The 12,238-nt window shown below is 37.2% G+C and overlaps 1 protein-coding gene across 2 annotated transcripts in view; it reads left to right on the top strand.

The window, feature by feature from the left end:
- The window catches only part of ACOT9 (acyl-CoA thioesterase 9), a 445,455-nt gene that overhangs the window by 207,211 nt on the left and 226,006 nt on the right, over positions 1-12,238 (top strand). For both annotated transcript variants that reach the window (XM_085622470.1, XM_085622471.1), the window contains one exon: positions 9,372-9,462. In XM_085622470.1, the coding sequence (XP_085478596.1) occupies positions 9,372-9,462 (91 nt within the window). The remainder of the gene's footprint in view (positions 1-9,371; positions 9,463-12,238) is intronic.

Here is a 12,238-nt window from a genome sequence, read left to right on the forward strand (position 1 = left end):
TCTACTGGCGACCGCCAGTAGATAATATGATTAGAATTCTACTAAAATACGCGGAGATCGAAAGAAATGAAGTTATCATAAAGATCAAGGAAATAACAGTGATCCTTGACAGAGAAGCAGATGAAAGCATAATAAATAAATTTAAGAGTGACCTTAAAAATCGACTAGAAAAATATGAAAAAAGAATAAAAGATAGGAAGGCAACCAAATTTCTGCAAGATCGCCTGGAGTACGAAAACGGTCAAAGTGAACAAAATTCGGAACAGGAAGAATCGATGAGAAGAAGAACACCACCCACAAGACTCACTGTAACTGACAAGTTGCATTTTTTTTACAACTAGAACAAAGAGTGGACAATCGATCCATCAGGGGGCAAGGAAGACCAAGAGACAGAGGAAACAGAGGAGAGGGGGTGAAGGACGTAGAAGATATACAAGAAGGAAGAATAGGGAGATCTTTGAGATCCAATTCGAAGCAGAAGGCCAAGTAACAAAAGAAAGCAATACAGTAAGCAACTTGAGTCAAATGGATCTGTCCACTGAAGATATGGCGACTTTAGAACTGGGTCTGTCTTGCTGCCACAGCAATGAATTAAATTATGCAAATTGCAGGATGGATATATTTAGATTCGTAAGGAAGTTGAAACTGAAGAAGCTACATGAAAATATCATCAAGGAGAATCAAAGACAAGAACAGACAACTGTGTCAGCTATTCCTCAAATCTGACGGTCTCGGATTTATTAATTCTGGAAGACATGTGGTCTCTGCAAAATGAGATTGACAGTGAGGATCAAAAAGAGTAAATGAGACTAACAAGTAGGGCTATCACTAACCTTTTACATTTACCAACAGGAGCAAGAGAAAACACCCCCTTTTGACCCAGATCCAGGTATATACCCCAAACAAGTCAAGAACATTTGGATGCATTCTCTGAAAATGTCATAAAAGATTTGAGGCACCTGTATCAGAAACTAGGGGATGAGAATAAGTATCATGACCCAAAAGAATGGAGAGTATTTCAAACTATCAAAAGAATCAAGAAAAGATCTGATATAATATTTTAACCATCGGACAAAGGGAGAAATGTTGTGCTTTAAGGAAAGGATCTTCGCATAAATGAAGCACTGAAACAGCTCAATAATACTGAGAAAATACATTGAATGAATATGAAAGTGTAAAAGAGAAATTTTATGACAAATTGATCATGTGGAAAGAGCAAGATCTTTTAAGCTGGGACAAATATTGTTTCTTAAAACAGGAACACCTGATTCTTCCAGTCTTTTATATGATCCCTAAAGTTCATAAGGATGCAATAAATCCACCAGGGTGACCAATAATCTCGGCTCAAAATAGTTTCTTTTTGAATGTCTCTAAGTACATTGATTTCGTTTTGAATCCCATAGTAAAATCTTTGCCATCATATCTGAGGGACTCAGCTGACTTTTTGAAGCACATCCACGTCGTTAAATGGGAACAGAATATGGTCCTTGTAACATTGAATGTTTCCACATTATACACAAGCATAAGACATTGTGATGAGCTAAAAGCAGCAGAACATTTTTTAAGGGTGAAACCAATGAAATTTGTCAATCACAACTTAATGCTATTAGACATGATGGAATAGTGCCTTCCAGGGAACATTTTTCTGTTTGAAAATGAATTGTTCCAACAGGAGCAAGGGACTGACATGGGCACCTGTTTCGCCCCCTGTTATGCCAACTTACATCTAGGCTGGTGGGAGGAGCAGGTGCTTGATGGACCAGGATTTCAACAATGGGCAGTTAAGATCCTTTTACGGCTAAGATTTATTGATGATGTCTTCGTGCAGTGGCCGGGCACAGAGGCAGAAGTGGATCAGTTTATTAACGATTTGAATGTGAATGATTTGAATTTGAATTTTGTGGGACATGAGAGTAAAACAACTGTAGATTGTTTAGATATACGAATGTTGGTGGAAGATGGTAAATTGGAAACAACAGTATTCAGAAATCCGACAGCGGGAAATACAATCCTAAACGCCAATAGTTCACACCCGGCCCATCTCATAAGGAGCATCCCCTCAGGAGAATTGTATAGGTCTAGAAGGGCTTGCAGTTCATCAGAGGAATATGATAAGGTGGAGAGGGAGATGAAAATTTGTTTTATCCAAAGAGGTTACCCGCCTACAGTGTTGGAAACAACCTAAAAAAAAGCTAGAAAAATGATTAGAGAAAACGTTCTATTTGAACCGTCCCAAACTGTTATAAAAAAAAATTGAACAAAGGAACAAACAACACTCAAAGATTCATCACAACATATAACAGGGAATGTACAGAAATCTGACAAATTTTACAAAGGCACTGGCACTTTAATAAACAGGATCTGGTAATAGGACAACAGGCCTCTAAAACCCCACAAATCACATACAGGAAATCAAAATCACTAAGGGATTATCTAGTGCGAAGTGACAACATACTTGGCTTCAACAAAAAGAAGGCTTTAGGAAATGTTTGAAGTGCAAGGCTTGTAAGCATGGAGAGAACATTACAGCTTTGAAAACAGTTTTTAATAAAACTGTGAAGGTAAAAGAGTTTTTAACATGCAAATCAAGTTATGTTGTGTATATTTTAAGATCTCCATGTGATAAGGTTTATGTTGGGAGTACCACCCTACCAGTGCATAAGAGGATTCTGCAGCACAGGAGACCTATAGTTAACAAAGATCGTAGCCACCCAGTGGCTAGACATTTCGATAAAGATCATCTTAGCGGCCAAACACTGATGAGATATAGCTGTATAGCGCAGTTGCAAATGAAGAGGAGAGGTGGAGACAGAATTTGGAAAACTAGAAACATACTTTATACTTTCGAGTTAGACAGCAAAGAACCCAATGGATTTAACATGGAAGAGGAATTGTTTACCTGTCTTTAAGAACTTCCACATCTCTTTAAGCGCATTTGTCATAGAGCAGAACAGTGTAAGTAAGGAAAGGACAGCAAAAGCACAAGTAATTTCACATTATATTTTTTAATTTCACGCATTAGTCAAGTTATCGTAACATTTTACCTAAAGACTGCTAAGCATTGGGAAATTAAAGATTACAAATCGAAACAAATTATGGAGCAAAGGGCAGGAAATGATGAGGGACCAAAAAGAATAGTCATCTACCAAGGCCCTGATCCAGTGCAAAGAATGGTAAAGGTGACAATCCAGGGTTGCACTGTAATGAAACTTAAGCACTTTATTAGCACACATCACTTTAGATTATCAGAAGCACTTTAGCAGGTTTTGCACACTGTATCAAAGGCTGAATGCTTTCCTCGAGAAAAGCAAAAAAATGAGGCAGCCAGTAACCAACAGACACTTGCCTTACAATAATGAATGTAAGAAATAGGAACAATGAACTGTTTCTTTTTAGTTAAAATTGAAATATTTTAGAAGTTGCTCACAAATGATAAATGGAAAGTATACAATTATGAACATGTTCAAAGATGTCTTCTTTTTTATGGTCCAATAAGATACTGAGATTGGCACTTAGCACTTTAAAGGTACCCTGTTGCAGAAGGAGGACTGTCCCTTCCAAATATTAGGAATTATTATCACGCGACTTTTGCACATCACAGTTTTAGATTTTCTACATTGGACCCCCAGGAGGCAGACAATTTTTGTTAGAAAAATATCTTAAAGGAATATAATATTAATGATCCTACTATAATAAATAAGTACCCTAAAAAAGTACGCTATAAGACCCTACAATGGACACTGAAACAAAAAACCCAATTTTTAACATTTTATAATATGCCGATATTTAACAATTCAAATAGATTGTCCTATTATTTAAGGGGGAAAGGTATTTCTTAGAGCCTGATATTTTAAAGATGTGGGAAGAAAACAGATACCTGCAGATTCGGGATTTCACTACAGGAAACTCCTGGAAGTCATGGCCAGAGATCGAAACGGGGCTTTTACACTCTAAAACAATTTTGAAGTGGTCATTCATCAGAATAAAACCCTTGCTACAAAAATTTGACACTAAAAATGCATCCGTTAGTGTAAGATTAAGTAAAGCTTTCGATTCCCCGATTCAACGGAAGATCAGTGCCTGGGTTAAAATTATTGATGAAAATAACCATCCCTTGATATATGAAAAAATTCGGGATAGATGGTGGAGAAGGGAAGGGATGCAAGTCTCAAAATTAACCTGGGATAGAATAAATAAACTGAATGCATCAACACTCAGAGGTTCAAACTTCAAACACATGCAGTTCTATTCAAAATGGCTTATCTATAGAACCCCTTCCTTTCTTCATAAGATATAGCCACAGATTGAGGACAAGTGTTTCCGCTGTGCGAAAGAGGGTGGTGGCACCTGGCTACATATTGTTTGGGAATGTCCGAAGCTTTGTAGTTTTTGGGAAGGAATAGAAACTTACCTCAGAACTATTCTGGACTCTTCAATCTCCCTAGATGTAGATAATGCAGTTCTGGGATGCTCGCCTAATATTACAGCACAAGAAGAATGCCTGTACATTGCAGCATTGGTAGCAAGATCTTTAATATTACAATGTTGGTGATCAGATAAGGTACCCTCTTTCCACGTGTGGAGAGCGAAGTTAACCAAAATCAGAGAACTGGAAAAAAAATATGCAATAAGATCAGGTTCCATCAAAAAGTATGAAAAATGCTGGTGTCTATTAGGGACTTAGAGTATAGACAGGGTCAGTCTCTGAACGCTGGGTCATGCTCATCTCCTAGGATTGAAGGTATTTATCTCTGTATTAAAGAATGTAGTAAATTATTTTACATGTTTTCTTTATCTGTCATAGGCTTATACCTAATTGTCCAGCATGTCGCATCTTTTAGATAGTACTTCTCTTATGTAACTGGGTGCTTTGAGAGACCGATGAGATATGTTCATTCTTAAGTATTTAGCACTTAGCACTTTGAACTTTTGAAGGTATTTATCTCTGTATTAAATAATGTATCTGTGAGTATTCTGATAATTTTTCCATCATGTATCTGTATCCAACAGTCATGTAGCTGTGTAATTTGCACGAACTCTCAATAAAAAATATAAAAAAACAAACCAAAAAAACATCTGCTTATCAAGTGTCAATATTTGGAGTACGTTTGCTCCTCCAAAATACCAGCATGGTGTCTGCTTCAATATTTGCATGTTTTATGGGGATGTAATGAAGGTCGCTGGATGATGTCATCCGTGATGTCATTTGAGATGTCATCAGTGATGTCATTTGAGATGTCATCAGTGATGTCACTGACGATGTAATGTGAGGTCATAAGCAGTGCATTGCAGGGCTGCGAGTAATTGTTAGGTCAGCTAAGTATAACTGCTGAATTTCTTTGGTTTGGTACGAGTGCAAAGTTAGCCTAACTATAAAGTCCCTTTAACCTTTGTTTTTTTTCTGTGAACTTCAATTTTTTAAAATTCTATTTCATAACTATAATATCCCTGTATTTTTTTTCTATAATTAGATATTGAACATTGCATCTGCATGGTTCACCACCTATTGTTGAATTTGTCATCCATTTATTTAAAATGTACATTAATCATCTTGTTTCAAGATATTTTAGATTTTCACAGTGATGTCAGGATTGCCTAGGACATACCAAATATAGCGTGTTTTTGAGAAAGTGTAAAACACGTATATATCCATATTTTAGATGAAGTTTCAGTGTAGCTGTGTAGTAAGATACTAATTAAAGTATTCACTTTGTTTTCATTTGTCAAAAAATGACATAAAAAATGTATTGTTCTTCTTCACAACAACACCGAAGGTCGCAATAACGTCACTAGTCACGAATACAAATGACAAAGTGTAAAACAGATATATAGACATATTTTACATAAAGTTTGAGTCTAGCTGTTTAGTAACATTGGTTTAACTTTATTTTAACGGCACATTGTTTTAAAAACAACAGTTTCAAAAAATAACTTTCAACAACTAAACTCACGAATAGAACATAACTACCAAACACCCATCAAACTACCCATTGCCACCCAAATTGATTTTGAAAATTGTGCTGTTTATTAAATTTTTTTAGGCCATTTCTACAAAAGTAAAATCACATTACAAGAACCAGAGGAAGACCTACAACTGGTTGAAGTTCTTGAACACCAGGAGGACTCAGCTGCACATGAACAGTCTTCTGAAGAAAAACCAGCAATGAAAAAACAAACCATATCTTTACATTTTTTCTCTATTATTTCTGGTAAATCGTAGACCACAACTAAATTGATGAGGTGCAGCATATACGAGAAGAGATTATGTCAGATCACAGGAAAAAAAAATCACGTGGTACAACAGGCATTTTGTACCACTTGAAAACATACCAGAAGAAGCAACTTAAAATTGCACAGAGAAAAGAAAAAAAAAAGGATAGGGATCATCATTTTCCAGACCTCCAGCCTCTGCTCCTGACCACAAAGTTCCAGCTTATGTGGAGAGAAGATGCAGTGAAATGTCACCAAAACTAAAGCGTTTTGCTACCTTCTGTATGGACAATAACACTATTGTAACAGTGCTTGTTATTTTTTTCCATTTTTTTATTGCAGCAGTTCAAGCACTGTGAAAAAATAGAAACAAACAAAAATGTAATAGGATTTCATTTTGAATATTACGCAAGCAAAATAAGATACAATGGTGAAGTTGAGAAGAGACTTCTTAGATGCAACTTAAAGCTGCTGGTATTATAGTAGCTCCATTTAGTTTTTATCTGTTTTAACAAAATGTAATACTGTGATGTTTTATCAATTCCTTACCTCCAGTTAAACATTGTCTTTCATTTCTAACAACTTGCTTTAGAGAATACCCCTAATATGCCGAATAGTGCCTCATAAACTCATAATTTATATACATGTCAACACAATACCGCATTTTGTTATCCTAATTTGTCCTTAGAACGTCAGTTCCTGAAATAGCAGATATAAGTTTGGTAACTTTTTATGCAGTCCAAATTTGAATGACATTACTATGTCATTGCACTCTGTCCATAATCTTTCACATCCTAAATATATTGTGTAGAGGTTATATTAACTCCTTCATGAAATATGATTGCTATAGTTGTGAAATGGAAATTTTTCCAGCTATAAAGTTTGTAATTTCAGTTTCTAATTTAGTACCATCCACTCTGCATCGTTGTAGCATTACTATGACATATTTCCATACCTTTGTAGTAACAATGTAGACCTAAGTTCTGATCTATAGTTTGGACAGGTCATATCTTGATGGGCGTTTTTAGTTACATTTTCAAAGGCCACAGCTTTACAATCTGGTAATGTCAAGTGGAGTAATTGTTCCTTATTGATTTCATTATTAGAGGTGAATTCACAATGTTCACAGTTATGGTTCCATTTATAAGTTGAACCAAAAAATTGATTGATATTAACATCCTCTTCCTCTAATAGTTCTAGCATTACCATTAAAAACTCTTGAGCATCCTGCAGAACATTTTGAGAACACACTAGTAATCCAGTACACACTACTCTACCTTTTAGACAATTCTTCAGCTCTGTTGGTGGTATATTTCCTGTCATTGGCTCCATACGGACTATGGCCAGAAATCAAAGTATACTTTGGATATGAATTGACTCAAAAAAATTAAAACCTTGAAGTGGTTCTGGAATGGGAACCAGTACTAACTTGTTATGCACAGCTCTTGTACGCATTTTATTATCCTCTGATTTATTGTAACACTGCTTACATATAACTTGCTGTATGGACAAGACAAAGCGTTCCTCTACAGATAAGTACACTGCAAACTCTTCTTAGTTATCATTATTTTATTTTTAACACAAGTCAACAGTCCGTGTTTCAATCTTGTAGTGAATGTGTTGACAACATATACAAACATACTGTGGATTTTTAAGAGCACACTGTGTTACATTTTGTAATCTCTTCTTCAAAGCTGTCACCTATAATACCTGTGTCCTGTCCTGCAACTCCTCTTGTTATCAACTCTTCATTTTCCCGTAGAGTCCTGTCCTGGACCAAAGAAATGAAACTTTGCATCATCACAACCTTTTTCTACCTCTGACACAATACCATGCAAAAGTGCTCAATTCATTTCTCCTACACATAAAGCAGGAGTTTTCACATAGTACAGCCTAATAACTAAAGTTTGCATTGTTGGGAGCTGTACAGCTTACATCCTCAAATGATGAAAGGTGCTTCGGCACACTTTCTTTGATAAACATGGTAGTGAGTGCTCCTCCAAATTTGTATGCTTTCTAACCTTGGAAGGATCCAATCCTTGTGAAGTCCTTATTTTGTGGTTTAAACTTCGACTAGGAAAGATATATAGGAATATTGTTAGTATATCAATGGATTGCTGTTGAATACTACAAACACTGCCATAATTCCATTTGTATACATGCCCTAACTATGCCTTCCCTGTACCTCTTCTGCAATAACGTGTTCTACATATCTAGATACATCTCCTCTTTTGCTATAGGTGTGCCATTTTTTATTTCATAACATCATCTTTTATCAATAGCGTGAACTAATGTGTTATCCTGGAGATAGCTTTCTTCATTAAAGGAAGGCTCTATAGTTGAAGAATGTATCCATTCTCCACTAAAGTCTGTACAAAAGTTAACATCTGTTCACTACATTTTTCTTATGGATTTGTCTCCTCCTGTACAACACCATTTTGTCAAGAGTCTTCATTTTATTTACAATCAAAATGAAAAGCTTCCTCTTCAAAGTAAAGGCCTTATCAACTACTCCCTCACCTTGTTCTTTCTGTTTCAGTGCTGCTGCTCTACCTCTATAATTCTTCATATTTCTCAGTAGATTTACAACCACTCTTCTAAGAAACATTACTGAGGCAGTTTGAATGATTTATTATTAAATGGTACGGAAAGATGGTACAGAAAGCTGTTCAAAAGTATAATCTGAATCCAGGAAAGGCCATTGTACTCCACTACTAAATGTTGATGTACATTTTAAATTGAGACTGATACAGCAAACACTACTGGAGAGAATATATATAGGTTTTCTTTATAGGTCAAAAAGAAAAGGCTCACCGAAGATGACGGTTGTTGAAAATGTTGCTCAACATATACTACTTTGTATAATGAATAATTATTATGCCCTTTATTAAAATATATTTTTTCGGACTTGTGAATGTGACCTACAGTTGAATGGTAAGCTAATCATTTTCATTGTCATTTTAATAATGTTAATGTCATACGTCTTGATATGAAACTAACTTGTCAGGGTGTTAATGATTGGTAGCAGGATAATTCACTGACATTCTACAGCAACTTTGAACTTTTTGTAATAACTTTTATTGACATCTTATTTATAATTTCATTCAGTCCAAATTAAGGATTTTGATAGTCATACTAATTAAACTACTTCATTCGTACAGAACTGTAAGTTTTCGGAGCCGTGTTTTGCCACCCAATTCGGTGTGGATGGAAGAAGCAAAACTGAAGGGCTTGCAGATATGCCATCCTCAGGTATTATTTAATTTTCCTAAAATAATTTAAGTTAATAAAGAATTGTAATGCGTATTGCAAATGCTTTGCATTAGTGATCTTTGAGATTTGTGATGCTAATTGTTGGATTGTGTGTGTGTGCCCCTGTCATCACATTCCAATGCTCAGGGAAGCGATGGAATGTGCTAAGACAGAGCCCCGGAACAATGTGAAAAATACTATGATCAGAAACACGCTGTAAAAGAAGTGACATTGTCTTTTGGTAATTTGGTCAATGTAAAAAGACAAAGAAGGAAGAACTGGAGTTATTGCTGCTGAAATAAACGTATGTAAAGGAACCTGCAGTACGTATCATCATTACACCAAGTTTTTGTAGATTCAAAAATATATCAAAATTAGTATGATGCACGTCATGTGCAAAATCTTTGGAACTTTAGGAAACATACTTACATTTAGTATGTATAGTGCAGTACTAAAAGAAATGTGTCACAATAAATGCTTTGAGTAACAATGGCTGTCCTAAGCCCTTACAAAGAAGGGAAGTAATTGTGTTGACTGGGTGGGGAAATGCTTGGAGTTTTTATCTCACTATTTATTTGTTTGCATTAGTCAATGTATGATGCAGAAACTGACTCTGGTAGTACCTAATCAATGGGTAATCAATAAAATCTCAAGTGAAAGTTGAAATTGGCTTCTTATCTTATATTGTTGACTTTGATCATTTTCCAGTACCTTATCAGTTATGCTAAAGGTTTGTCCTCAAATCACACTGGGTTGCATGGGCGTGAAAGTGGGTTTTGAAATGTAAATCATCTAAGGGGAACTTCTTTCCACTCCAAGAGAAGTGGGCATAACACTAAAGCAGTTTAAATGTTGCAGTGATTTTGTTTTATTATAGAAACCTTTTTTTCCTTATTTTCATGAATTCAAAAATCATATGCTTGGGTAACATACTTGTTAGACCTGGTACCATTGGCGTGAGTCTCCCTACCATTTTTTTTTATTGCCTCCTCCGTTTTTGATACGTTTTGCTGGTTTAGATGCTTTGGGCACTGTGCCACAGCCATTCAGTGCCACATTGCAAGTGCTCCCTATGTTAAATTGATGTACTGATTAGTGACTCCATGATTGGGTTATTTGATTTACTTGTCAGACCCTAGTACAGTGTACCATGTGTGCCCAGGGCTTATAAATAAATCAAACGCTGCTGGTGGGCTTGCAGCACTGGTTGTGCCACCCACAGAAGCAGCTTGTAAAGTGTGTCTCAGGTCTGCCATTGCAGAGCCTATGTGCAGTCTGGTACTGCCATGTTGACTGACCAAGTGCACCCACTTCCCAGTCCCTAAACCTTCCCTTATCTTCATATCAGACACCCCTATGGCAGGCCAAAGGGCAGGGCGCATTGTAAGTATAACGTAGGACATGCCCTGGTGTTTGTGGCATATCCCAATAGTGAATTACAGCCATTTTCGTTTTTCACTATTGCAAGGCTTCCATAGGCCAGGATTATTACATTTTATAATCCTAACTTACTCAGGGAACATGGTAGAAATTCGAATTTAGTATGCCTGAACTCAGAAAGATAAAATACATCTTTTAGTAAAGTTGGTTTTAACATTCTGTGTTTGAAAATACCACTTTTAGAAAGTAGGTATTTTCGTGCTTAACTGTCCAAGTCTGCCTCTGCTAGGTTGTGTATTGTGTGTGTGGTTTTGTGAGTGACAAGGGCTGGGGGATTCCAGGAGAGAGGGTGAGTCAGCACAGGGCTGAATAGGAAGATCTGCTTTTAGATGGGTGGGAGGAGTTGCACCTGGGACCTGAATAGGGCTGTGCCTTCCCTCCACAATGCTGGCTCCACCCCCTGTGGTGCGTCTGATGTCTCTGCCCTGCACTCTAAAAGGAAAGGAGGAGTCGGGTAAACAAAGTACTTCAGGACTGACCAGAACTGGTTTGGAATAGGCAAAGGCCTCTCTGCCTTCAGAGAACAAAGAGAAAAGTAGTATAAATATGGGGACCCAAACCCCAAGATTTTAGATCACTTCTGGAACAAGAAGAAGAAACCTCTGCCAAGGAGAAGAACCAAAGGAAGCTGTAGGAGTTGGACTGCCTCCCTGCCAGTGTGCTGTGTTGTTGGGTTGGCCTGCAGTGATGTCTTCATTGCCAAGGAGAGGAGAAGGAACTTTTACAGAACTTTCATCATCTTGAAGAATATTTCTCCAAGGACTTGAACTTGTGCTTGCCTCCTGCTGAAGTCTCAGGAACAACAGACTTCACCACCAGCTCCCCTCAGAATCTCCTTGCTGAGAATTCTATCTGCAGAAGCCTGCATGTCGCTGGGAGCTGGAAGCGCGACACAACGAGAAAAAGTGTGTCGCCGCCGCAGCTGTAATCATCGCATCGCCGAAGTGTGCCGCCGCATCTCCCAGAAGCGTGCCTTCATCACAGCTGCCTACTGATGTGCCTACATTAAATTCCATCTTTCTGTTAATTCAGTCAATACCATGTACCCTGCCAAATATACACACCACTTCTTTTCAAACCTGACCTTTTTCAAAAATAGCTATGTAGTGCAACTCGCTAACGAACACCTCTTAATGAAAGCAAGTGGCAGCTTCGAAGCTTAGTATCACATCTATCATCAGTCTACAACCTTGAAAGCTCTGAGTTCCTTCCTTGGACTGAATCTGTAGGAGCTTCTTGACTATTCACTGCACCACTTAGGCTATTCCCACTAAACCGTCACAGAGGTCACAGCCTGACCTGTGGATGGCAGTTATGCTGCCCTCAGTGAGACTTC

This window comes from Triturus cristatus, chromosome 8, assembly GCF_964204655.1.
Source record: "Triturus cristatus chromosome 8, aTriCri1.1, whole genome shotgun sequence".
Taxonomy (NCBI): Eukaryota; Metazoa; Chordata; class Amphibia; order Caudata; family Salamandridae; genus Triturus; species Triturus cristatus.